The sequence below is a fragment of the Anomaloglossus baeobatrachus genome, chromosome 7, assembly GCF_048569485.1.
Source record: "Anomaloglossus baeobatrachus isolate aAnoBae1 chromosome 7, aAnoBae1.hap1, whole genome shotgun sequence".
In the NCBI taxonomy this organism is placed as follows: Eukaryota; Metazoa; Chordata; class Amphibia; order Anura; family Aromobatidae; genus Anomaloglossus; species Anomaloglossus baeobatrachus.
This window is the reverse complement of record NC_134359.1, coordinates 16,381,426-16,407,812: the sequence shown is the minus strand read 5'-3', so window position 1 is coordinate 16,407,812 and position 26,387 is coordinate 16,381,426. Positions and strand designations below refer to the sequence as shown.

The 26,387-nt window shown below is 51.1% G+C and overlaps 2 protein-coding genes across 3 annotated transcripts in view; one reads left to right on the top strand and one right to left on the bottom strand.

The window, feature by feature from the left end:
* Window positions 1-811: 811 nt before the first annotated feature.
* Window positions 812-16,178, bottom strand: CNOT9 (CCR4-NOT transcription complex subunit 9). The gene is made up of 8 exons (XM_075318774.1): window positions 16,074-16,178; window positions 13,042-13,221; window positions 12,840-12,955; window positions 12,412-12,521; window positions 3,363-3,472; window positions 2,699-2,797; window positions 2,382-2,473; window positions 812-1,526 (listed from the first exon to the last, which is right to left on the bottom strand). The coding sequence occupies exons 1-8, from the start codon at window positions 16,095-16,097 to the stop codon at window positions 1,358-1,360; spliced, it is 900 nt and encodes a 299-aa protein (XP_075174889.1). The 5' UTR covers window positions 16,098-16,178; the 3' UTR covers window positions 812-1,357.
* A 177-nt stretch (window positions 16,179-16,355) lies between these two features.
* USP37 (ubiquitin specific peptidase 37) overlaps window positions 16,356-26,387 on the top strand; it is a 104,649-nt gene continuing 94,617 nt past the window's right edge. For both annotated transcript variants that reach the window (XM_075317077.1, XM_075317076.1), the window contains exons 1-3: window positions 16,356-16,452; window positions 25,534-25,764; window positions 26,142-26,313. In XM_075317077.1, coding sequence (XP_075173192.1) covers window positions 25,609-25,764; window positions 26,142-26,313 — 328 coding nt within the window. In that variant the 5' untranslated portion in view covers window positions 16,356-16,452; window positions 25,534-25,608. The remainder of the gene's footprint in view (window positions 16,453-25,533; window positions 25,765-26,141; window positions 26,314-26,387) is intronic.

Sequence of the window (26,387 nt, the reverse complement as noted above, 5' to 3'; positions counted from 1 at the left end):
CGCACCTTCAGGCTACCGGAAGAGGCCCGCACCTTCAGGCTACCGGAAGAGGCCCGCACCTTCAGGCTACCGGAAGAGGCCCGCACCTTCAGGCTACCGGAAGAGGCCCGCACCTTCAGGCTACCGGAAGAGGCCCGCACCTTCAGGCTACCGGAAGAGGCCCGCACCTTCAGGCTACCGGAAGAGGCCCGCACCTTCAGGCTACCGGAAGAGGCCCGCACCTTCAGGCTACCGGAAGAGGCCCGCACCTTCAGGCTACCGGAAGAGGCCCGCACCTTCAGGCTACCGGAAGAGGCCCGCACCTTCAGGCTACCGGAAGAGGCCCGCACCTTCAGGCTACCGGAAGAGGCCCGCACCTTCAGGCTACCGGAAGAGGCCCGCACCTTCAGGCTACCGGAAGACTCCTTACCTTGCCAGTAGGACTCTGTGGCCGGGGAGCTGGCCCCAATACAGGAGGCTCTTCAAGAAATCTTATAGGTAGGAAAAAATAAAAACCTGCAGGTCTAAAGGATTTCATCCTGGCAGACCAGGGAACTACAGAGGAGCAGGGAACGGATTCACCTTCTTATTCTGGGTGTAAGGAATCAGGGATATTCCTCATGAACGCTCACCTGAATCACAGGTGCACTTAGAGGCCGGATGAGAATCTGGTCACCATCCTGACCGCACGTGAGCGGATCTTATATATGCAGTGAATACATGCATGATACACAAACATGATTTATGATTTAACAGATTGAAGACTTTTCTTTTAGCGTGGAATTCCCCTTTAAGGGGTTAGAAGGAAAAATAAAATGAAGGACAGCCGATGTCTGGGTCCAGTATTTATTAAAACCTGCAACAAATGAAGAAAGCAGAATTTTTTATTTTAGAACACCTTGTGTACTTTTCTGCAAACTAACGCATTATTTAACATCTCCGTTGTGAAAAATATATAATTTTTATTTCTTTTTTTTTTTTCCTTGTAAAGTTGTTTCACAGCTAGAAGCTTTGTCAGGCAGCAGACGAGGAGGGCGTCCCGGTTCTGCAGTGGGTCCGGTGACTCCATTATATGGTAGCAGTCTGTAAACATGACACTAGATCACTGCGGCCCAGAGACCTGAAGATCCAGGAGGAGTTCCTAAAGCGGCCACTTCTTGATCAACAAGAACGCCGGAGTCCCTCGTTACAAAAACCTCACCGGTCTGAGAACGGGCGGGGGGAGACATCTGGGCCAGGAAAGGTCTTCAGTAAATAGAAGCCGACTGATCAGATGAAGACAGAATCGCGCACTGCTGCCGTCACAGAAGCTGCGCTCACCAGCACTGCTGCCGTCACAGAAGCTGCGCTCACCAGCACTGCTGCATCGCTTAGGAGGTCACTGAGGAGGGAGTGGGATCCCCCGGGGGTCTGTGACTTGACCTTCTTGTAGGTTTTTAACCAGCTGAGCCAGCCAGCGTTTGGTTGTGGTGTCGTCCTTCAGTACCTGGGCGAATGTGGTGTCCTTCAGCTGGTCAGGAAGACATTGTCTCAGGGCCTCGCGTGCTCTGCAATACAGCGGAGAAATGCAAGATTATTTAACCCTTGAGTGCTTGGTTCTGTTAAATCTGCTGACCATTTTGCAAGGGAGATGGACGAACACTCCCTTTAGGGCCCCCTTCACACATCCATGATAAAAACGCACGTTTCGCACGGACTGTGTTGAAGGTGCGTATGACCATCCGTGTGCCTTGATTTTGGCAGGAGATTTTTACTCGCCTGTCCCTGGTGCTACAGTCTCTGGCCCTGCTGTCTCCTGCTTCTTGGTCCGCGGTGCAGTGAATATGCATGAACATAATGAGCGGGCCTGGAAGCAAGTGACAGCAGCGCCAGAGACAGCAGCGCCGGAGACAGGTGAGTATAAAAAAAAAAAAAAAAAAATCATTTTATTTCAAAGAAACGTGTTTTCTCCAGTACGTGTCACAACGACGTTACATGGATCACATCAGTGCGAGGTCCATGCCACATCGGTGCTGCTGGAGAAAAACCGACTTGTCTCCAAGCAGAACACACAGACACGCCCATGAAAAAACATGGATATGTAAATAGACTATTGATTTTAATGGGTCTGCGTATGTCCGTGCCTCTGTTACATTTGAAAATGCACGTCATACGTATCGGAATCACGGATGTGTGAAGGGGGCCTTAAAAGACTATCCCCCTAGCGGTGGCAGAAGGCAGCCAAGAATTTATGGTGTAGCTTTATATCTATGGAGAGAATTCAGAGGCCCAAAATACCAGCATCTCGTTATTTTAATGTGTTTATTTTTTTTATCAATGTAACCATTATTTGAAATCATTTAGAAGTAACAAAATGATAAGCCGGCTCTCCAGTCACATAATGAGCAAAAAAGAACGCTTACCTGGGATTGTCGGAGAGGCGCAGGTAACAGCGCACAACGTGCTTCAGCAGCCTGGCAGACGGCTCCTTAGACAGCTGCAGCACCATTTTACCCTAAAAAGGAGAATAGATTAAAAAAAGGAGGATTTAATGTCAACAATACATTCACTTAATATCAGGTTATGTCCTGACTAGACGTCATAGGCACGTCAATGGATATTTGGCATCTGCCACAGAATAGCTGAAGTCTGAAGGTCTTTATAATCAACTATATAAAATGTGCAACTTTCCTGGAGTTTGCCTTTATCTTAACAAGACCAACGCCCATTGTCATCTTACCAAAATCATTGCCACGTGCGAGAAGCGCTCGTACGTCTGACAGATGTAGGCCAGGCCGGTGTCGTCCAGCAGGATCTTCTGGAGAATGAACGTCGCCACCTTAAAGAAAGGAAACAAAGTACTATGAAGAAATGACCGGCTCTCGGCCATGTGTGCGATGAGACACCGCTGAGACCGAGGATCAATAAAAGCTGCCGCCATGATTGGGTACAAGATGGGAGGGGAAGAGGCGGGTACAAGACGGGAGGGGAGAGGCGGGTACAAGACGGGAGGGGAGAGGCGGGTACAAGACGGGAGGGGAGAGGCGGGTACAAGACGGGAGGGGAGAGGCGGGTACAAGACGGGAGGGGAGAGGCGGGTACAAGACGGGAGGGGAGAGGCGGGTACAAGACGGGAGGGGGGAGGCGGGTACAAGACGGGAGGGGGGAGGCGGGTACAAGACGGGAGGGGAGAGGCGGGTACAAGACGGGAGGGGAGAGGCGGGTACAAGACGGGAGGGGGGAGGCGGGTACAAGACGGGAGGGGGGAGGCGGGTACAAGACGGGAGGGGGGAGGCGGGTACAAGACGGGAGGGGAGAGGCGGGTACAAGACGGGAGGGGAGAGGCGGGTACAAGACGGGAGGGGAGAGGCGGGTACAAGACGGGAGGGGAGAGGCCACGCTACCGTTTTGGAGAGTTCACTTCCAGACTCCATAATCCGCAGACACAGGGGGATGATTTCTGTTGTGAGGAGGAAGTTGATGACTTCTTGTTCATCCGTCTTCACCAGAGCGCCTGGAAGGAAATATAACATTACTAAGAGCGGAATGAGCTCTAGTGATTAAGCAGCACCCTGGGGACTTCTTATAGTTAACCCCTTAATGATCGCCAATGTGCATTATCATGGCGACGTGTGAGGTGGTTCTAGAATGAGCCTTTGCCTCTGTCTCCTGCAGCAGATGATCATCTAATAATAATCCAACTCCAACGAGCGGGAACAATTGACGTAGACAAGACTGACCGTGCCACTATCAAGACGGACGCCTGACATATCAAGGTGACTGTGCAACAGGCACTAGGGACCTATGAACGGACGGCAGGACGGCTGCACGCTGCGCCAGCGGCAAATGTTACAGCCACACACATCACGTATGTTAATGCCTAACCCTTGTCTGGTACCACGGAGTCAACGTCACCCCACACAGATTGCTACAACTAGTGTTTTTTTTTTTTCACGGTACCAGACAAAGGTTATAAGAGGATCTCCGGTGAATCACTCCATTCCAAGTGATCCAAATCCGATTTTTTTTTTTTTATTACCTGACATCTTGGGATATTTATAGTCTTTGGTGTTTTTGAAAAGCTACTTTAGTGAATTAAAAATAAAAGTTTTGAATTTGTATGTTCATTAGTTCATGTTTTATAGATTCCTCGAGTTTTCATAAAACCTGAATTTTGGCCTTGTATAATTCTACATTTTGTATCATGTCTCAGGCTAGAAAGAAGATAAAGTCAGGCTTTAGTCTGATGGGTCACAACACTATGTTTGTAATGATGATATTTTGTTTTTGAGGAGTCAAATTCTAAATTTTGATGGTCGATCTCAGGAAAAATATATTAAATATTTTATACATTTTTCAAAAAAAACAAAACGCAAATGTGTCACTTGTGTTCTTGGTTACATTTGTATAGGGGGATTCTACTGTAGATGGGATCTCAGCAGGAGCATATTGTGAAGCGTGATTTTCTAAATACAGTCTCATCCTAATCAAATGTTTAATAATAATAAATCACAAGAATCAGTATTTTTAACACCTTTTTAATTCCGGTACTTTTTCTTTTATACGACGCACCGGATTATAAAACGCACCCCAAATTTAGAGATAAAAAAAAGTAAAAAAATAAAAGATAAAGTGCACATATTGACTCCAGGTGGCCATCATTTGAAGCCCGCACTGCCGACAGACCATCTGGGACACCCGCAGCGCCACCGGCCGCCCGCACAGACAGACAGGGAGCCGGCCAGCTGCCCGCACAGACAGACAGACAGACAGGCAGGGAGCCGGCCGCCCGCACAGACAGACAGGGAGCCGGCCGGCCGCCCGCAGACAGACAGGGAGCCGGCCGCCCGCCCGCACAGACAGACAGGGAGCCAGCCGCCCGCCCGCACAGACAGACAGGGAGCCAGCCGCCCGCCCGCACAGACAGACAGGGAGCCAGCCGCCCGCCCGCACAGACAGACAGGGAGCCGGCCGCCCGCCCGCACAGACAGACAGGGAGCCAGCCGCCCGCCCGCACAGACAGACAGGGAGCCAGCCGCCCGCCCGCACAGACAGACAGGGAGCCATTCGCCCGCCCGCACAGACAGACAGGGAGCCATTCGCCCGCCCGCACAGACAGACAGGGAGCCAGCCAGCTCCGCTGCCAGAGCTCTGTGATCCTGAGACCGTGCCATGAAGGCCGGGACCTTGTTGTTGTGTCTCGATGCAATGAGATCGACGTCCGGTGTTCCCCAGCGGCGACAGATCTCTCGAAACACGTCTGGGTGAAGAGACCATTCCCCCGCGTCCATGCCCTGACGACTGAGAAAATCTGCTTCCCAGTTTTCTACGCCCGGGATGTGAACTGCGGAGATGGTGGAGCCTGTGACTTCCACCCACTGCAGAATCCGCTCGACTTCCTGGAAGGCTTGACGACTGCGAGTGCCGCCTTGGTGGTTGATGTAGGCGACGGCAGTGGCGTTGTCCGACTGGATTCGGATCTGCCTGCCCTGCAGCCACCGATGGAAAGCCAATAGGGCTAGATATACTGCCCTTATCTGAAGGGACGATTCTATTGGAGTCCAGGTTCCCTGAGCCCTGTGGTGGAGAAAAACCGCTCCCCAACCTGACAGGCTCGCGTCCGTGGTGACCACAGCCCAGGTTGGGGGGAGGAAGGATTTTCCCCGAGACAGAGATGTGGGTAGGAGCCACCACTGAAGTGATGTTTTGGTTGCAAGTGAAAGAGAGACGTTCTTGTCGAAGGAAGCCGAACTCTTGTCCCATTTGCGAAGAATGTCCCATTGGAGTGGCCGTAGATGGAATTGCGCGAAGGGCACTGCCTCCATAGCTGCAACCATCTTCCCCAGGAAGTGCATGAGGCGCCTTAAGGGGTGTGACTGACTCCGAAGAAGTGACTGCACCCCCGCCTGCAGAGAAAGCTGTTTGTCCCGCGGTAGCTTGACTAACGCTGGAAGGGTATGAAACTCCATCCCGAGGTAAGTCAGTGATTGGGTCGGCGTCAACTTGGATTTCGGGAAATTGATGATCCACCCGAACTGCTGGAGAGTCGCCAGAGTGACGGTAAGACTTCGTTGACACGCCACCCCAGAAGGGGCCCTGACTAGGAGATCGTCCAAGTATGGGATTACCGAGTGGCCCTGAGAGTGCAGGACCGCCACGACGGATGCCATGACTTTGGTGAAGACCCGTGGGGCTGTCGACAGGCCAAAGGGCAATGCGACGAACTGGAGGTGTTCGTCCCCGATGGCGAAACGCAGGAAACGTTGGTGTTCGGGTGAGATCGGCACATGGAGATAAGCATCCTTGATGTCGATCGATGCTAGGAAGTCTCCTTGTGACATCGAGGCGATGACCGAGCGGAGAGATTCCATCCGAAACCGTCTGGTTCTTACATGTCTGTTGAGCAGCTTGAGGTCCAGAACGGGACGGAAAGACCCGTCCTTTTTTGGCACCACGAACAAGTTGGAGTAAAATCCGCGACCACGTTCCTGAAGGGGAACGGGAATCACAACTCCTTCCATCTTTAGAGCGTCCACCGCCTGAAACAGTGCGTCTGCCTGTGTGGGGGGTGGGGAGGTTCTGAAAAAACGAGCCGTAGGTCGAGAGCTGAACTCTATCCTGTAACCATGAGACAGAATGTCTCTCACCCATCGGTCTTGAACATGTGGCCACCAGGCGTCGCCAAAGCGGGAGAGCCTGCCACCGACCGAGGATGTGGGTAGATGAGGCCGAGAGTCATGAGGAGGCCGTGTTGGAGGCAGTGCCTCCTGCGGACTTTTGGGGGCGTGACTTGGACCGCCACCCATAGGAGTTCTTCTGGCCTTTCTCCGGCCGGTTGGACGAAGAGGATTGGGGCTTGGCGGAGGGACGAAAGGACCGAAACCTCGATTGGATTTTTCTCTGCTGAGGTCTCTTAGGTTTGGACTGGGGTAAGGAAGAGTCCTTTCCCGAGGATTCCTTAATAATCTCATCCAACCGTTCGCCAAACAAACGTTCGCCAGAAAAAGGCAAACCAGTTAAGAACCTTTTGGAAGCAGAGTCTGCTTTCCATTCGCGCAGCCACATGGCCCTGCGGCCTGCCACGGAGTTAGCGGATGCTACAGCCGTACGGCTAGCAGAGTCCAGGACGGCGTTCATGGCGTAGGACGAAAATGCTGATGCCTGAGAGGTCAAGGAAGAAACATGCGGAGCAGAATTCCGCGTGACAGCATTAATCTCAGTCAGACATGCCGAGATTGCTTGGAGTGCCCACACAGCCGCAAAGGCCGGGGCGAAAGACGCGCCCGTGGCCTCATAAATAGATTTCACCAAGAGCTCTATCTGCCTGTCAGTGGCATCCTTCAGGGATGAGCCATCGGCAACAGACACAACGGACCTAGCAGCCAATCTAGAGACTGGAGGATCCACCTTGGGTGAGTGCGCCCAGCCCTTAAAGACCTCAGGTGAAAAGGGATAACGCGTGTCAGAGTGCCTTTTAGCAAACCGCTTGTCCGGGACCGCTCTGGGCTTCTGGACAGCGTCCCTGAAGTTAGAGTGATCAAAGAACGTATTGCGCGTACGTTTGGGGAATCGAAATTGGTGTTTCTCCTGCTGAGAAGCCGACTCCTCTACCGGTGGAGGCGGGGGGAGAGAGATCCAACACCTGGTTGATGGACGAAATAAGATCATTTACTAAGGCGTCCCCCTCAGGGGTATCAAGGTTGAGGGCGAAGTCAGGGTCAGAGCCCTGAGCTCCCACGTCCGCCTCGTCATCCTGAGAGTCCTCCAGCTGAGATCCAGAGCAGCGTGAGGAGGCCGGAGAAGATTCCCAGCGAGGCCGCTTAGCCGGTCTGGGACTGCGATCCGGGCAGGAGTCCTCCGCCTGGGACTTAGGGGCTATCCTGGGAGCGCGCTGCGGCGCGGACCGAGAAGGCCCTGGAGGAGACAAACTAACAGGGGCCGGGGCCTGTGAAGAGCCCGGTCTGGACTGCAATGCCTCCAGGAGCCTAGAAGACCATTTGTCCATAGACAGTGCAATGGATTGAGAGAGTGACTGAGAGAGTTTCTCAGCGAAAGAGGCCAATGACGGTGACTCTGTCCCTGCAGACTGCTCAGGGGGAGCAGGGGGATCTACATGAGCCGAGGGGCCCACAAGTGCCCTAGGCTCCGGCTGAGCAAGCGTGGCAGGAGTCGAGCATTGATCACAGTGAGGGTAGGTGGATCCCGCAGGCAACATAGCCCCACAAGAGGTACAGGCTGCGAAAAAAACCTGTGTCTTAAGGGCTTTGCTTCTTGTGGACGACATGCTGTAAGCAATAAGTGTCCCTTAGGAGAGCGACCACTGAGGGTATATGGGAAAGGGTTAAACAGCCGTTCCGAATATATATAATATATGTAGATATATATATATCACGGCACCCTAGGGGAACCAGCACCGGGTGACCGGTGTGGCTTACCAACCGCTGGTGTCCTACAGATTCCCTGTCGTGGGTCCCCCAGAGCTGTAGAGCTGTGCTGCTGCAGCATACACCGGCAGAATGAAAAACATGGCCGCCGGAGCTCTCAAGGGGGGAGTGGAGCCATGGGCGGCGCCGGCAAAAGGCGGGAATCTGGAGGCCCCATAGTGGTCCATGAGAGGGGATGGGAGACGTGCAAAGATGCTCCAGCCCTCTGTCGGTAATACCGCCCTTCCCCCTGACAAGCAGGCCCGGGGGCGGGATTTTTCGCGACTAGGCCGCGATGAAGCCGGGGACTAAATTTAAGGCCGTGCCCGACAAGCAGGCACGGCCGGCGCGGAAGTCCGATGAAAAACCAACGGACGGCGCTACTGGGGAGAGAGGCGACCTCTCTCCCCGTACCGTCCCCCCATGGGGACACAGAGTACCTTGAAGGTGCAGGGCCCGGTCCCTGGGGATGAAAATGCTCCGGTCCAGCAGGTTCCACCAGGGGCTGCAGATGGAGCACGGTCTCAGCATGTGAATGACCGATGAAGCTCCCACTTCTCCCAGAGCCGCATAAGGGATGGTGAAGGAGACGGCATGTGGCTCCAGCCTTTGTACCCGCAATGGGTACCTCAACCTTAACAACACTGCCGACATAGTGGGGTGAGAAGGGAGCATGCCGGGGACCCCATAGGGGACCTCTTTTCTTCTGTCATACTATGTATGATAAATCTTTTGTTTTTTTCTATGAGTGGATGTCAGCCTCCTTCCACACAAAGCATAAAACTGAGGAGCCCGTGATCCACGGGAGGGTGTATAGGCAGAGGGGAGGGGTTACACTTTTTAAAAGTGTAATACTTTGTGTGGCCTCCGGAGGCAGAAGCTATACACCCAATTGTCTGGGTCTCCCAATGGAGCGACAAAGAAATGCTCATTTATTCCTCGTCGACACTCGCAGCTGCTCACAAAAACATACTACAAAGTCTTCTGCACTTTTAGAAACAATATCAAAAATAAATGTGTCAATAGATCTCCACTGGTGATAATAGAAGTGATCTATCATGGCCTCACAAAATGATCTAATACTGTTTTGTGGGGAGCCGTTACTGGGGGATATTTTTGCAGATATTTAGATCACAGTTTGAACTCTTTTCTGCACACATTGTATGAAGCTTACGGTCCCGGTGTGCTGTACATGCGCATACTGAGCGTGCACCACTATCACCAGCCAGGACACAGCCCGGAGGTCACAGGTCAGCAAACTCCCTGACTGTGCGGTCATACTTCCCCTGATTGACAGGCGTGCTCTGCATTCACTGTCTACCCCTGTTCATTCCCAGTATCTAGCCTCTAACAATCTCCTCTCTCCAGCTTCTCATCCCTCCAGCTATACTCCTCTGTCCTCTCTCCTGCTTCTCATCCCTCCAGCTATACTCCTCTGTCCTCTCTCCTGCTTCTCATCCCTCCAGCTATACTCCCCTGTCCTCTCTCCTGCTTCTCATCCCTCCAGCTATACTCCTCTGTCCTCTCTCCTGCTTCTCATCCCTCCAGCTATACTCCTCTGTCCTCTCTCCTGCTTCTCATCCCTCCAGCTATACTCCTCTGTCCTCTCTCCTGCTTCTCATCCCTCCAGCTATACTCCTCTGTCCTCTCTCCTGCTTCTCATCCCTCCAGCTATACTCCTCTGTCCTCTCTCCTGATCCTCATCCCTCCAGCTATACTCCCCTGTCCTCTCCTGCGTCTCATCCCTCCAGCTATACTCCCCTGTCCTCTCCTGCGTCTCATCCCTCCAGCTATACTCCTCTGTCCTCTCTCCTGCTTCTCATCCCTCCAGCTATACTCCCCTGTCCTCTCCTGCGTCTCATCCCTCCAGCTATACTCCCCTGTCCTCTCCTGCGTCTCATCCCTCCAGCTATACTCCTCTGTCCTCTCTCCTGCTTCTCATCCCTCCAGCTATACTCCTCTGTCCTCTCTCCTGCTTCTCATCCCTCCAGCTATACTCCTCTGTCCTCTCCTGCTTCTCATCCCTCCAGCTATACTCCTCTGTCCTCTCTCCTGCTTCTCATCCCTCCAGCTATACTCCCCTGTCCTCTCCTGCGTCTCATCCCTCCAGCTATACTCCCCTGTCCTCTCCTGCTTCTCGTCCCTCCAGCTATACTCCTCTGTCCTCTCTCCTGATTCTCATCCCTCCAGCTATACTCCTCTGTCCTCTCTCCTGCTTCTCATCCCTCCAGCTATACTCCTCTGTCCTCTCTCCTGCTTCTCGTCCCTCCAGCTATACTCCTCTGTCCTCTCCTGCTTCTCGTCCCTCCAGCTATACTCCTCTGTCCTCTCTCCTGCTTCTCGTCCCTCCAGCTATACTCCTCTGTCCTCTCCTGCTTCTCATCCCTCCAGCTATACTCCTCTGTCCTCTCCAGCTTCTCATCCCTCCAGCTATACTCCTCTGTCCTCTCCTGCTTCTCGTCCCTCCAGCTATACTCCTCTGTCCTCTCTCCTGCTTCTCGTCCCTCCAGCTATACTCCTCTGTCCTCTCCTGGTTCTCATCCCTCCAGCTATACTCCTCTGTCCTCTCCAGCTTCTCATCCCTCCAGCTATACTCCTCTGTCCTCTCTCCTGCTTCTCATCCCTCCAGCTATACTCCTCTGTCCTCTCTCCAGCTTCTCATCCCTCCAGCTATACTCCTCTGTCCTCTCTCCTGCTTCTCATCCCTCCAGCTATACTCCCCTGTCCTCTCCTGCTTCTCGTCCCTCCAGCTATACTCCTCTGTCCTCTCCTGCTTCTCATCCCTCCAGCTATACTCCTCCGTCCTCTCTCCTGATTCTCATCCCTCCAGCTATACTCCTCTGTCCTCTCTCCTGCTTCTCATCCCTCCAGCTATACTCCTCTGTCCTCTCTCCTGATTCTCATCCCTCCAGCTATACTCCTCTGTCCTCTCTCCTGCTTCTCATCCCTCCAGCTATACTCCTCTGTCCTCTCCTGCTTCTCATCCCTCCAGCTATACTCCTCTGTCCTCTCCTGCTTCTCATCCCTCCAGCCATACTCCTCTGTCCTCTCCTGCTTCTCATCCCTCCAGCTATACTCCTCTGTCCTCTCCTGCTTCTCATCCCTCCAACTATACTCCTCTGTCCTCTCCTGCTTCTCATCCCTCCAGCTATACTCCTCTGTCCTCTCCTGCTTCTCATCCCTCCAGCTATACTCCTGATTCTCGTCCCTCCCTCCATGGAGATCTGCATAAGCCCTTACAATTACAAGCAACTCTTTGAAGGCAAAAATAATGTTGATGTGGCCCTATGTAAAAATTAGTTTGGACACCCCTGTTTTACACTATGCTCAAGAACTAGTAGCCAGGTAGTTGCTAAATACCAGCAGCCTGTTGTACCAGGTGTAGACGGCTCCTACCAGTGATTTAGCGGCTTCCGCCCGACCTCATATTGACAGAGCAGCGGTTTCTCATCTGCTCTGCTGATGGGGCGTGACTGCCGATCCCCGATAACTGCGGGAAGCTAGCTGTAAATCAGCATGACACTGGCAGTCACACGCTGACAACAGAGCAGCCTGGAAGAAGAAGAGCTGCTCTGTTGACTGATGTGGAGCAGATGAATTGCCAGCAGGACCAGTCAGTGACCCCGGTGAGCTGATGCCAGATACAACAGGCAGGTAGTTGCCTCTGTTAGCAACTGTTTGTTTTTAGGCACATAGTAAAGAAATAAAAAAAAAGTCCCAAACCATCAAAGAATAAAAAAAAAAAAAAAAAAAAAAAAAAAACAGCTGCATTAATGAAAGAATAAAACTGCCTGCTGAAATAAAGAGCATAAAAATAAATAAATACATAAAAAATAAATAAAAAAAAAAAGTGTAGCTGGTCACTGAGGGGTCTGTTCCGGCTGACAGATGGAGGACAGGGGACATCTTCCTCCATATTATATCCGTATACACCCCATTACTGGCGAGTGAATACAAATATTAATGAAAACATTTATTATCCTGCTCCAAACAAGGGACAGTGCAACATTAAGGGGAGGTCACTTCTTACCAATGACGCCCAGGCTGGTCAGACGGAGATATTCAAAAGGCCGCGTTTTGCTGACTGTGTGCAGGAAAGGATAGAGGAACAAGGGAATGTGCGCAGCAAGAAAAGCCGACCTGGATCAACGAGGAAAGAAATGGAATATTAGGAGGAGGCATGCCAGCAGCATCATCTTCACATAACTGCGTGCTCTGGTACATGATCACAGGGGCTAGAGACTGGCTACACTGGCCACATTCATGTACAACACATCATTACCCAAGGAAAATAAAGACCGGCAGGGAACTCCGGAGCATTAGCGCTGGAGACTTATCTGAAGAAGAAGATTTGAATTTTCATATACAGAACCCCCTGCAGTTTAAGTTCTAAATGTCTCAGAAACCCCCTTTAACATGACCGTGGGGCTGATGCCTCAGTCTGCAGGAGTTGGATACCTGGTCTCCGGGTGAGAAGCCACACATTGCAGCAGGGCCAGCGCGTTACACACTCTGTTAGACTGATGCGCTGTCAGGGTCGGAGGATTGATGGATGGGTAGATATTTACAATTTCCTGCAGAAAGTAGATGAGAATTAGAGGAACGCTTCATGGTCAATTAAACAGTAAATCTAAATAAACATCTAAAAAGAGAGGCAAACCTGTAACAGTGCTGCGATTGTGCCGAACGAGTGCCACAGCATCGGGGCGAGGTCCGGGACAGACTCGCGCTTCTTGCTCAGCTCCAGCAGGGCATTCTCACGCGTCTCCGGGCTCGATAACTCATTGATCCACTGATAGATCTTCTCTCTGTCGACTTGTGCTAATGCTGCCGGCACAGGCTACACGAGAAGACCAAAAACAAAAGCACAAGGTGAATCCACATTCTGCAGAGTTCAACATCAGCCTCAGTCCAGCCAGGAGATTAGCAGCTGCCTGTGGTATCTGGAGGGAATGGAAGCGTCTGGCTCCTCTCCTCTATGCTATGCACACTCCGCTGAGCGAGCATGTATTACCAGACTCATTCAGGTGTCCACAACTACTCCCCTAATCCCAGGACTCTTTACCTGCACTGAAACAACCACATCTAGGACTCACAATGTATTAAGCAGCTATTATTATTATTATTATTATTACAAGGGTCATTCCCAAAAATCACATTATTCACAAAGCCCAATATTGTGAAGATAAAGAATAATCCCAGCACAGACGCTCTCTTCTACCCTTGTATTTCCCTTGGTGCGTCCAGTGTTACACACCTATCCCCTCCGAGACACATTGGATCACCAGCTGCTCCTCACTGTGCACCGTGCTCTATCAGGCTCAAGTACACTGCTCTATCCTTGTTCTCCTACCTCTCTGACCGTCCTTTCACAGCAGATTCGGTTTCCAGTATCATCTCTGTGCTGACGACCCCAATTATACACATCGTCTCCTCACATCAACCCCACCTTAATACAAAACACCAGGGACTGTTCGCTGTCTCTAACATCATGTCTTCCCTCCTATATGAAACAATCTCTCCAAAACTGAACTTGTGTTCCCATTTTTCTGCTATCTGACCACATATTGCAATTGTCTTGGGTGGTTTTCCTGCAGCCGCTCACTGTCATGAGATATAATTGACACAGAACTTTCCTTTATTCCCCATATACAATCACTCACTGGCTCATTTCACCTGCATCTTAAAAACATCTCCAGAATCCCATAATTTCTCACCTTTTGAAAGAGCAAACACTTATTAGTGCCCTTATTCGTTCTCATCTGGGCTGCTACAAATCTTTAGTGACCGGTCTCCCTCTAACCAAACTTTCTCCTCTCCAATCTGTCCTGATTATGGCAGCCAGGGTCATAATGCTATCCAGCTGCTTCACTGACGCCTCCACTTTGTGCCAGTCATTATACTTGTTACCCATTTGCTACAGAGCACAATACAACCTCTAACCCCATAAAGCTCTACACTGTTCTGCTCCACCCTACATCTCCTCACTCACCTCTGTCTATCCCCCACCCATGCTCTCCATTCTGCATCTGACCTAAGACTAACATCCAATGCTTTGCAAAGTAGAAGACAAAAAAAAGAAATCAGCACTACCAGCAGCATGCTCTGTATATGCAAACAATGCTGGTGCTCAGCACATAAAGCATAAGTCTTTAATCCAAAATTCCAGAAAAGGAAAAAAAAAGTGCGGCATTCACCATTAATAATATTCACAACTTTATTTTTCAGTCCATCATAGCATACAGGTAAGGCAGAGTGATAGGTCAGGGGACATCGGCCGTTTCGTGCGACCGAGTCAGCGCTTCAACAGGTCCTTTCAGGGGACCTGTTGAAGCGCGGACTTGGTTGAGCAAAACGGCAATTGTCCTGACATCCCCTGACCCATCCCTCTGCCTTACCTGTATGCTAGGATTGCCTGAAGAATAAAGTTGTGTATATTACCAATGGTGAGTGTCGCTTTTTTTTTCCCTATTCGGGAATTTTTGGATTTAAGATTAACATCCTCCATAAACTGAACCTCGTGCTGCACCAGCTTTCTGAAATGCGCAACCTCGGACAATAGACTAATATCTAGCCACCATATTTGTAAGAGAACTATAAAAACATCTCTTAAGTTAGCCGATCACCTCAACTTACTAACCTAACTCTCTCCTCCTTGTAAATATTAATTATAATCTGCTCCCTCCTATCCATCCGCCTCCACATCCTCCATGCACCCAGCAGCACTTGGTGACTGTATTAGACTGATCCCGGCTGATGACGGACCCTGCAGCTTTATATGAAAACCCCCTATTTATTATAATGATGGCCGGACCGGACATGACAAGTGCATTCTACCTATTGTGTCCTCCTATTTCCTCATGGATTGTTCCTCACTACTCCTGTAACTGCTGAACTGTGCGTTACTTTGTCGTTATAGTCTGTACATGCCTCTGCTTACTGTAAAGTGCTGTGGAATATGTAGGTGCTATAGCAAATAGAATAGTAATTTTAAGCTTAAATGTCCTTTTCTTATCTGCTATAGCTCCATTTTCCAGCAGCTCCTGCCCCTCCTCAGTGCTGCAGGCCCCTCTCCCCTGCCTGCTCCTGAGAAGTTTCACCTTCCTATGTGATCATCTATACAGCTCTATAATAATAACATTTTTATTTATATAGCGCCAACATATTCTGCAGCACTTTACAATTCAGAGGGGACATGTTCATACAATGAGACAATACAAAATAACAAAATTCAGATACCAAGAGGAGTGAGGGCCGTAAGCTTACAGTCTATGAGGGAATAGGGTTCCTGTACTGGGCCCTTTCAGAGCTCAACCCTCCTACACTTCTCCAAAACAGGTTTGGAATAACTAATGTGTGCAGAGCTTTGTTACATGTAAGATTATGTAAAACTGCAAATCCTGCTCTACTGATGCATACAGCAGGAGATTATCCTCTGCCATATGCAGCAGTCTGCCATTGTTTAGCTATTTCAACCAGTTTCCGCCATTTTTACAGTTGTCGGGGCAACATTGGAGAACAGTATGTAGCAGTAACTACTACGAGCCTGGGACAAGACTACAACCCCCAGCATGTGAGTGGCAGCCTTGTAACTGTTGGAATACCGGCTGCAGGACTGGCCGCCTCCCCGGACCTGGCCGTGCTCCTCGGGCCCGCAGCCGCCCCTCTCCCTCCTCCCGCTGCTGCACTCACCGCCGCCGTGGCCAGGCTGTGCATGTCTGGCGGCCTTCCTCAGGCTCTCCGCCGTCTTCTCCCGCTCCGTCCCCCCCTCCACAACAACCCGGAACCCCGCCTCCACAACCCGGAACCCCGCCTCCTCACGTCACCTGCGTACGTGATCTACGTCCCCAGAAAAGGATAACAGTAGGAAGTGACGTAATCAGCATGCGCGCTTGGGCAAGAACAACGCAGCAACGTCATCAAGGTGCGCTGCGTGGTGACGTCATACGCCAAGTGCGTCGCTTCGTTCCTCACGTCCCTTCGCTAGGAGGTTCCCGCCAAATCGTGTGAGTGTGTGGTACGTGTTCCAGGCCGAAGGCTCGGGCCGCCGGGCGGAGGGAGCCCGCAGACGGTGAGTGCCTGAGGGGGCCGGTGCTGGCTCCGGTGTCCGGGGTGATGTCCGGCGCCCTGTCACTGTTACCGCGGCCGGGGCGCACTACAAGGAGCAGCAGGCCGAGGGCCGAACCCCTCCATGTTGTAAACAGTTCCTCTTCCTTTTACTCTAACTTCTCGTTTTCCGGCCTCTTCAGTTATCAAGGCGAATCTCCAGGATACCACATAATGCGCTGAAAAGCTGCAACAAACACCCCCAAACTCCTCCACCCGAGGGGAAATGGTTAAAAAACCCAAACCCTTCTGTCTGTCACTCCGGACCCCCCTGTATACTGTATACCCCCCGAGCAGTGGCAGCGGCTTAAACACCCTCCCCCGGATCGGCTGCAGCGCTTATTAATACTGTGTTGGAGCAGATGATGATTGTTTGGGATTTTATTGTTAGACTGCAGTGTCTTAACCCCTTCACCCCCGAGCGATTTTTCCATTTTTTTTTTTTATCTTTGTTTTTTGCTCCCCTTTTTCCGAGAGCTGTAACTTTTTTTTTTTAATGCTTATGTTTTTGCAGGACGAGTTGTACTTTTGAATGGAACCATTAGTTTTACCACATAGTGTACTGGAAAACGGTGACATTGCAAAAAGAAAGTGTGCACGATAGTTTTAGGGGTATTTTATTCACTATGTGGTAAAACTGATGTCGCTGTGATTCCTCAGGTTGGTGCAACTTAATAGACACATAACATGTATAGGTTTACTTTTATCTAAGGGGTGCTTCACACATAGCAAGATCGCTACCGAAATCGCTGCTACGGCACGGTTTTGGTGACGCAACAGTGACCTCATTAGCGATCTCGCTGTGTGTGACACTGAGCAGCGATCTGGCCCCTGCTGCGAGATCGCTGCTCGTTACACACAGCCCTGGTTTGTTTTCTTCAAAGGCGCTCTCCTGCTGTGACGCACAGATCGCTATGTGTGACAGCGAGAGAGCGACGAAATGAAGCGAGCAGGAGCCAGCATCTGGCAGCTGCGGAAAGCTGTAACCAGGGTAAACATCGGGTAACCAAGGTGGTTACCCGATATTTACCTTAGTTACCAGCCTCCGCAGCTCTCACGCTGCCAGTGCTGCTGGCTCCGGCTCTCTGCACATGTAGCTGCAGTACACATCGGGTTAATTAACCCGATGCGTACTGTAGCTAGGAGAGCAAGGAGCCAGCGCTAAGCAGTGTGCGCGGCTCCCTGCTCTCGCGGTTATGATCGCTGCTTCGGCTGCTGTGTTTGACAGCTAAGCAGCGATCATAACAGCGACTTACAAGGTCGCTGTTACGTCACAGAAAATGGTGACGTACCATCGACATCGTTGTCGCTGTCGCTTAGTGTGAACCAGCCCTAAGGAGTGAAAAAAAAAATGTAGATGTTTTTCCCCCCCAAAAAACTGCGCTTTTGTTGACAATGTCTGACCCCATAACTTTCTCATTTTTCAGGCTCTATGGCTCAGCGATGGCTTATTTGTTGCGTCTTGAACTGACGGTTTAAATCCATTTTTGCGCAGAAGCTACATTTTGATTGCCTGTTATTGCATTTTAAAAAACTTCTGTAGCGACAAAAAAAAAGTAATTTTGGCGTTTTGTTTTTTTTTTTCTCGTCACGTTTACCGATCAGATTGGGCGGCACAATAGCTCAGTAGTTAGCACTGCAGTCTTGTGGTGGCTCAGTGGTTAGCACTGCAGTCTGGGGTCCTGGGTTTTAAATCCCACCTAGGACACATCTGCAAGGAGTTTGTATGTTCTCCCCGTGTTTGCATGGATTTCCTCCGGGTTCTCCGGTTTCCTCCCACACTCCAAAAACATACTGATAGGGACTCTAGATTGTGAGCCCCAATGGGAACGGAGTTACCAATGTATGTAAAGCGCTGTGGAATTAATAGCGCCATATAAATTAATGAATTAATATTATTAATTGATTTTTATATTTTGATCAGGCATTTCTGAATGCAGCTATACCTAATCTGTATATATTGTTTACATTTCAATGAGGCAAATGGGGGGGTGATCTGAACTTTTTTTTTTAATTTTACTAGTCAGGCCCCCTAGGGGACTTTATGGATCAGCAGTCTGATCGCTTGTGTATTTCTATTGATAAGAGGTGCACACCTCTGATCAGCAAAAATGCACTGTTCCTTTTAAGAGCCACCACTCTATTGGCTCTTACAAGAAGTATGTCATGATGGCGACGGATCATCACATGATCCATGGCAACCATAGCCTCCCCGTGATGGCGTCACAAGGCTGCCGATGGCAGCGGGAAACCGCGCAATCCACGCCGCGGCCACTTAAATCTGTCAGATTTTGACAGCGCGATCCAAGTGGCAAGCAGGCGTGAGTCTGTTAGACCCACATGGCTGTTGTTCAAATCAGCAGACGTGCGGGGATCACCGCCGTCACACCGCAACAGCCGGCAGTGATTACCGCGAGATAATCGATGACGTACTAGTACATCATTGGTCGTTAAGGAGTTAATTGTATCACTTAATATTCTGCAGAATTTATTCTTACATCCCCATATACATAGTCCCCTGTGGACGACGCGAGGGCCCCCCCCCCCTCCCCATATTCACTGCTATCCGCATCCTGAAGATACAGCTAGCAGTGATAGTGGTGTGGTGGGTGGGGTAGGGCATAGTGTGGCCCGTGGAACACTATTTTCAGCCCTTTTGTTTGGGTCGCTGCGCTTTGCTCTGGTCTGTTGTGACTTGATTTTGCGATCGTTTGTAAAGGACAGGTTAGCAGTTCAGTGAAATGATTAATTTCCTATGAAGCCACAGGCTGGGCTTCATGGGTAAGCAAACATGTTGGTGATTAGGAGGGAGGGTTGTATTCAATAAGCCCTTAGTTGCAAATGGGACAAACATGCCATCACGTGTCCTGTAGCAGGGGTTATCCCTTAATGCGTACCCCCTCAGATCCAGCGCAGGGCAGTCTGGAGGCCTTTGCTGCCTCTGGAAGCAATATGGTGGGACTTGCCAACCTCTAGAGAGGCCCGCACTGCATAGCGGGGCAATTGGGAGGAGAGTTCATTATTTTCAAACAATCAATGCCTACACTTTTTTTTTTTTCTTTTTTTTTTTTTCCTTTTACTTTGGTGCCTTGACAGCCTTCTTTAAAGATTTCCCTTTAAGTAAATCCAGATTTTATTTTTTCTTTGTCGCTCCATTGGGAGACCCAGACAATTGGGTGTATAGCTTCTGCCTCCGGAGGCCACACAAAGTTATTACACTTTAAAAAGTGTAACCCCTCCCCTCTGCTATACACCCTCCCGTGCATCACGGGCTCATCAGTTTTATGCTTTGTGTTGAAGGAGGCACACATGCACACAATGCTCCACATTTTAGTCAGCAGCAGCTGCTGATTATATCGGATGGAAGAAAAGAGGGCCCCTAACAGGGCCCCCGGCATGCTCCCTTCTCACCCCACTGAGTCGGCGGTGCTGTTAAGGTTGAGGCACCCATTGCGGGTACACAGGCAGGAGCCACATGCCGTTTTCCTTCCCCATCCCTTAGGGGCTCTGGGGAAGTGGGATCCTAACCGGTCATCCAGCCACTGGGACCGGGCTCCCTCCGCAGCCCCTGGGGGAATCTGCCGGACAGGAGACGGAGTATCGTCAGGGACATGGCCCTGCATCTTCAGGTACTCTGTGTCCCCGTTGGGACGGTGCATGAAGCACCTTGGCCTCAGACGCAGCTGCGACTGCGGTGTGGATTTTTTGTCTGGGACTACCGCGCCGACCGTGTCTGTTTGCCGGCCGCGGTTTTTACTTTAGTCCCCGGCTTTTGCGGCCTAGTCTGTTAAACTCCCGCCCCTGAGCCTGCCAGTCAGGGAGAAAGGCGGGACGGTCGGTATGATGCCGACAGTGAGGGCTGGAGCACACTTCGCTGTCCTCCGCCCCCCTCACTGATCACTATGGGCCACCAGGTTCCCGCACTTTTGCGGTTCCGCCCACGGCTCTCTCCTCCCCTCGGAACGCCGGCAGCCATTGTTATAATTCTGCCGGTGGAGGATCTCAGAATCTGCTCCACTGCTCTGGGAGAGGGGGATCCTAACCGATCGACATGCACTGGGACCGGGCTCCATCCGCAGCCCCTGGGGGATTCTGACGGACAGGAGACTGGACATCATCAGGGACAGAGCCCTGCATCATAAGGTACTCTGTGTCCCCTGAGGGACGGTGCATGCAGCATCTGTGTTACAAACGCCGCAGCGGTTGCTGAGTGGTTTGTGAGACTGGGACTACCGCGCCGACCGCGCCATGTTTGCCGGCCGCGTTTTTAAATTTAGTCCCCGGCTCTTACGGCCTAGTACCATATACTCCCGTTCTCGGGCCTGCCAGTCAGGGGTAACGACGGGACGGCCGACTGGACGTCGGCAGGGAGGGCTGGAGCATACGTTGGTATCCTCCTTCCCCCTCACTGAGCACTGTGAGGCACCAGTTTTTCAGGTGCTGACCCCCCTTGGTGCCGCAGTGTGTATATATATATATATATATATATATATATATATATTATAATATGTGTTTATTTATATGGTATATGATCTCACTGTTCGGCAGCATTATTTGCTTTTGGCTGTATACCCTCACTGTTTACTCTGCGGACGACATGCTGTTGTCTGCTCTTAAAGAGTAAGGGTGCCAAGGCACTGGCTTATTTTACAACCTGTACCTCTTGTGAATGCTTGGCCCCGGGGGCACTCACTCAGCCGGAGCCTCCGGCACTGGTGGGACCCTCGGCCAGGTGGTACCGCCGGTTTCCACTGCACAGATGACAGGGACAGAGTTTGCATGTTGGAATCAGCAAATCCCTGAGTAGCTTTCACATTCCAGGACTCAGTCTATGGACAGAGGGTCTGCTAAGATGCTGGAAGCCTTGCAGTCCAGACCGATAACACAGGGCCAGGGAGCTGTGAGTTCATCGCTCCCGGGTCCCTCTGGGTCGGTACAACAAGGGGCTCCTGGGGTAACACCCAGATCCCACGGTGAGAACTCCGTCACGGACCGCGGCCTATGATAGGCTAAGCGGGCCCGCTGGGAACCTTCCCCGACTTCATCAGGAGTGCGTGTTTCGATCACTCTAACTCCAGAGGGGCCGTCCAGAAGCACAGAACTTTACGGACAAGCGCTTACTAAGCGCCTTATTGACACACGTTACCCTTTTCCCCCCTGACGTTGTTTAGGGTTGGGCTCAGTGTCACAGGGTGGATCCTCCAGTCTCTAGGCTGGCGGCTAGATCCGTAGTATTAGTGGCAGATGTCCATCTCTCACGAATGCCACTGACAGGCAAATAAAGCTTATGATGAAATCCATCTATGAAGCCATAGTCGCATCTTTTGCTCCAGCCTTCGCAGCCGTGAGGGCACTCCAAGCTATCTCAGCTTCTCAGGCTGAGATTATTGCGGTTGCACATACCTCTGCCACGCAGGTTGTGTCCTTCACTTCTCAGGCGTAGGTTTTTTCGTTCTACGCCATGAACGCCGTTCCTGGACTCTGCGAGCCGTACAGCGGTAGCATCCACCAAGTCGGTGGCAGTCTGCAGGGCCATGTGGCTACGTGAATGGAAGGCAGGCTCTGCTTCCAAGAAGTTCTTAACCGGTTTGCCATTTTCTGGCGACCGTTTGTTTGGCGAGCAATTGGATGAAGTTACTAGACAGTCCAAGGGAAAGGTCTCGTCCTTGCCCCAGTCCAAAGGTTTCGGTCATTTCGGTCCTCAGCAAAGTTCCGTTCCTCCACGTCCAATAGGTCAGAGGAGGGCTAGAGGAACTCTTCTGCATGGCGGTCTAAGTCACAAGGCGGCTTCCTCATGACTTCGGCCTCACCAAGACCGCGTCCTCGGTCGGTGGCAGGCTCTCCCGCTTTTGCGACGCCTGGTGGCCACATGTCCAAGACCGATGGGTGAGAGACATTCTGTCTCACGGTTACAGGATAGAGCTCTGCTCTCGTCCTCCGACTCATTTCTTCAAAACATCTCCGCCCCCGAGCAAGCCGATGCACTTTTTCAGGCGGTGAACACTCTGAAGCCTCGATGTCACAAGGAGACTTCCTAGCATCAATTGACATCAAGGATGCTTATCTCCATGTGCCGATCGCACCCGAGCTTCAACGCATTCTGCGTTTCGCCATCAGGGACGAACACCTTCAGTTCGTGGCACTGCCATTCGGCCTGGCGACAGCCCCACGGGTCTTCACCAAGGTCATGGCAGCAGTGGTGGCGGTCCTACACTCTCAGGGCCACTCGGTGATCACTTACCTAGACGATCTTCTAGTCAAGACACCCTCCTGGGTGGCATGTCAACACAACCTGACCATTGCTCTGGAGACTCTCCAGGGGTTCGGGTGGATCATCAAATTTCCAAGGTCAAAACTGACACCGACCCAATCACTGACTTACCTCGGGATGGAGTTTCATACTCTCTCAGCGATAGTGAAGCTTCCGCTGCATAGTCAGCGTTCACTACAGACAGGGGTGCAATCTCTCCTTCGGGCCCAGTCACCCCTTGAGGCGCCTCATGCACTTTCTCAGGAAGATGGTGGCAGCAAGGGAGGCAGTTCCCTTGCGCAGTTTCGTCTGCGTCCGATTCTATCGGACACCGCAAATGGGACAGGAGGTCGACGTCCCTAGACAAGAACGTCTCTCTTTCCCTTGCAGCAAAACCTCTCTTCAGTGGTGTCTTCTTTCCACTTCCTGGGCGAAGGAAAAATCCTTCCGGCCCCCAGCTGAGGCTGTGGTCACGACGGACGCGAGTCTGTCAGGGGGGGGACTCCACTCGGCTCAGGGAACCTGGACTCCGACAGAGTCCTCCCTTCAGATCAATGTTCTGGAGATAAGGGCAGTGGATCTAGCCCTAAAGGTGTTCCAGCGGTGGCTGGAGGGCAGGCAGATCCGAATTCAGTCGGACAACGCCACGGCGGTTGCGTACATCAACCACCAGGGCGGCACACGCAGTCGTCAAGCCTTCCGAGCAGTTCGGCGGATTCGGCTGTGGGCGGAAGCCATAGCCTCCAACATCTCCGCAGTTCACATCCCGGGCGTAGAAAACTGGGAAGCAGATTTTTTCAGTCGCCAGGGCATGGACGCAGGGGAATGGTCTCTTCACCCGCACGTGTTTCTAGAGATCTGTTGCCGCTGGGGAACGCCGGACGTCGATCTAATGGCGTCTCGGCACTACAACAAAGTCCCGGCTTCATGGCTCGGTCCAAGGATCACAGAGCTCTGGCGGCAGACGCGCTAGTTCACGACTGGTCGCAGTTTCGACTGCCTTATGTATTTCCTCCTCTGGCACTACTGCCCAGAGTGTTACGCAAGATCAGGTCAGACTGTCGCCGCGCCATCCTCGTTGCTCCAGACTGGCCGAGGAGGTCGTGGTACCCGGATCTGTGGCACCTCACGGTGGGTCAACCGTGGACACTCCCAGACCGACCAGACTTGCTGCCTCAAGGGCCATATTTCCTTCTGAATTCTGCGGCTCTAAACCTGACTGTGTGGCCATTGAGTCCTGGCTCCTAGCGTCATCAGGGATATCTCCAGATTTCATTGCCACCATGAGAGAGGCCAGGAAACCAACGTCCGCCAAGATCTATCACAGGACTTGGAGGATCTTCTTATGCTGGTGCTCTGATCAGGGTTTTACTCCCTGGCCGTTTGCCTTGCCCACTTTTCTTTCTTTCCTTCAATCCGGAATGGACAAGGGCTTGTCTCTCGGCTCTCTCAAGGGACAAGTATCGGCGCTTTCCGGTCTCGCCTTACAAGCGTCCGTTAACACCCTCGGATCTTAACAGGGTGCTGACGACTCTTCAGAAGCCACTTTTCGAGCCGATGCGGGATCTCTCTATCTCGCCTTTCGCAAAGGGTGGCCTTCCTAGTGGCAGTCACGTCACTCAGAAGAGTGTCTCAGCTAGCAGCGCTGTCATGCAAAGCCCCCTTCCTGGTGTTTCACCAGGATAGGGTGGTTCTACGTCCGGTCCCGGACTTTCTCCCTAAGGTATCCCCGTTTCATCTCAATCAGGATATCGTCTTACCCTCTTTGGGTCCGCATCCAGTTCACCAATGTGAAAAGGATTTGCATTTATTAGATCTGGTGAGAGCACTCCGGCTCTACATTTCTCGCACGGCGCCCCTGCGCCGGGCTGATGCGCTCTTGTCCTTATCGCGGGCCAGAGTAAGGGATTTCAGGTTTTCAAGTCAACCTTGGCTCGGTGGATCAAGGAACCGATTCTTGAAGCCTACCGTTCTTTTAGGCTTCAGATTCCTGCAGGGCTGAAGGCCCATTCTACCAGAGCCGTCGGTGTCCTGGGCATTGCGACACCAGGCTACGGCTCGGCAGGTGTGTCAGGCAGCTACCTGGTCGAGTCTGCACACTTTCACGAAACACTATCAGGTGCATGCCTATGCTTCGGCAGATGCCAGCCTAGGTAGGCGACTCCTTCAGGCGGCAGTTGCCCACCTGTAAGAGGGGGCCGTTTTTCGGCTCTTTTTATCGAGGTATTCTTTTACCCACCCAGGGACTGCTCTTGGACGTCCCAATTGTCTGGGTCTCCCAATGGAGCGACAAAGAAGAAGGGAATTTTGTTTACTTACCGTAAATTCCTTTTCTTCTAGCTCCTATTGGGAGACCCAGCACCCGCCCCTGTGCCCTTCGGGCTGTTGTTCTTTTGTGTACACATGTTGTTCATGTTGAATTGTTCTTTTGGTTCATGGTTTCAGTTCTCCGAACATCCTTCGGATTGAATTTACCCTAGACCAATTTATAAGCTTTCTCCTTCCTGCTTTTGCACCAAAACTGAGGAGCCCGTGATGCACGGGAGGGTGTATAGCAGAGGGGAGGGGTTACACTTTTTAAAGTGTAATACTTTGTGTGGCCTCCGGAGGCAGAAGCTATACACCCAATTGTCTGGGTCTCCCAATAGGAGCTAGAAGAAAAGGAATTTACGGTAAGTAAACAAAATTCCCTTCTTTTACCGTATTTTATCACTTTCTATTTTTCTCTTTTGCCTCCTCTTTTTCTTTATTCTTTTCACAGTTTGACATGTAGTTATTTTTTTTTTTCCCCCCCAGGTCGTCTTTTTTTTTTTTTTTTTCTTTTTTCTTTTTTTTTTTTCCTTGAGGGGGGGACGCCTGCCTTAATCCAAAATGGCCTCGCTGTCTTTGCACGGCTCAATCCGCATTCACTGCCTGAATATGGGGACGTCAAAATGGAAAGAGGGCGAGTGTGAGGTCATCGAAAAGGACAACAAGTTCACCCTCATCGTGAATTTCAAAGCCGGTGGGGCGCCATCTAAATTTCAGGTTCGTCTTATGCTTCCTATTCACTGACGCAAGCAGATCCTGTTTTTTTTTTTTTATTTATTTATTTTATTGTCCATTGTATGCAAGGAGACTGGTGTCCAAAAAGCCCCAAAATTTGCTATTTATAACAATGGCCCCTTTTTTTTTCCCTTCTTAACAGCTTATTCTTTCTCGATACGTCGATTTTTCGTCATTGCATCTTCACTTTCTTCCAAGAACCGTAACTTTTTTTTTTTTTTTTTGGTGAAAAAAAATTCTGCTTTTGTCGCTGTTCTTTGAGACATTTTAATATTTGCATCGATCGTTGTGTGAGGGCTTGTTTTTTTGTGTACTGAGCTGACTGTTTTATTGAGATCATTATTATCTCTCGTCTGCAGCTTAATCAGAACATCAAAAATATCGTCCTGAAGCCGGCGGGCGGGATACTGTCCCGACTTATGCTCACTATGAAAGATTCCAGTTCTCTCACTATTGATAAGGCCCTGAGCAAGGACGCCGAGCAGCTGAAACACCTCCTGGAGCTCATCACCCATGAAAAGGCACAAACTGGTAAGGTCATCATTGTGACTTCATGTTACTAATGAAATGTAAGGTGTGTAACCTTCTTTTTTTTTTTTTTTTTT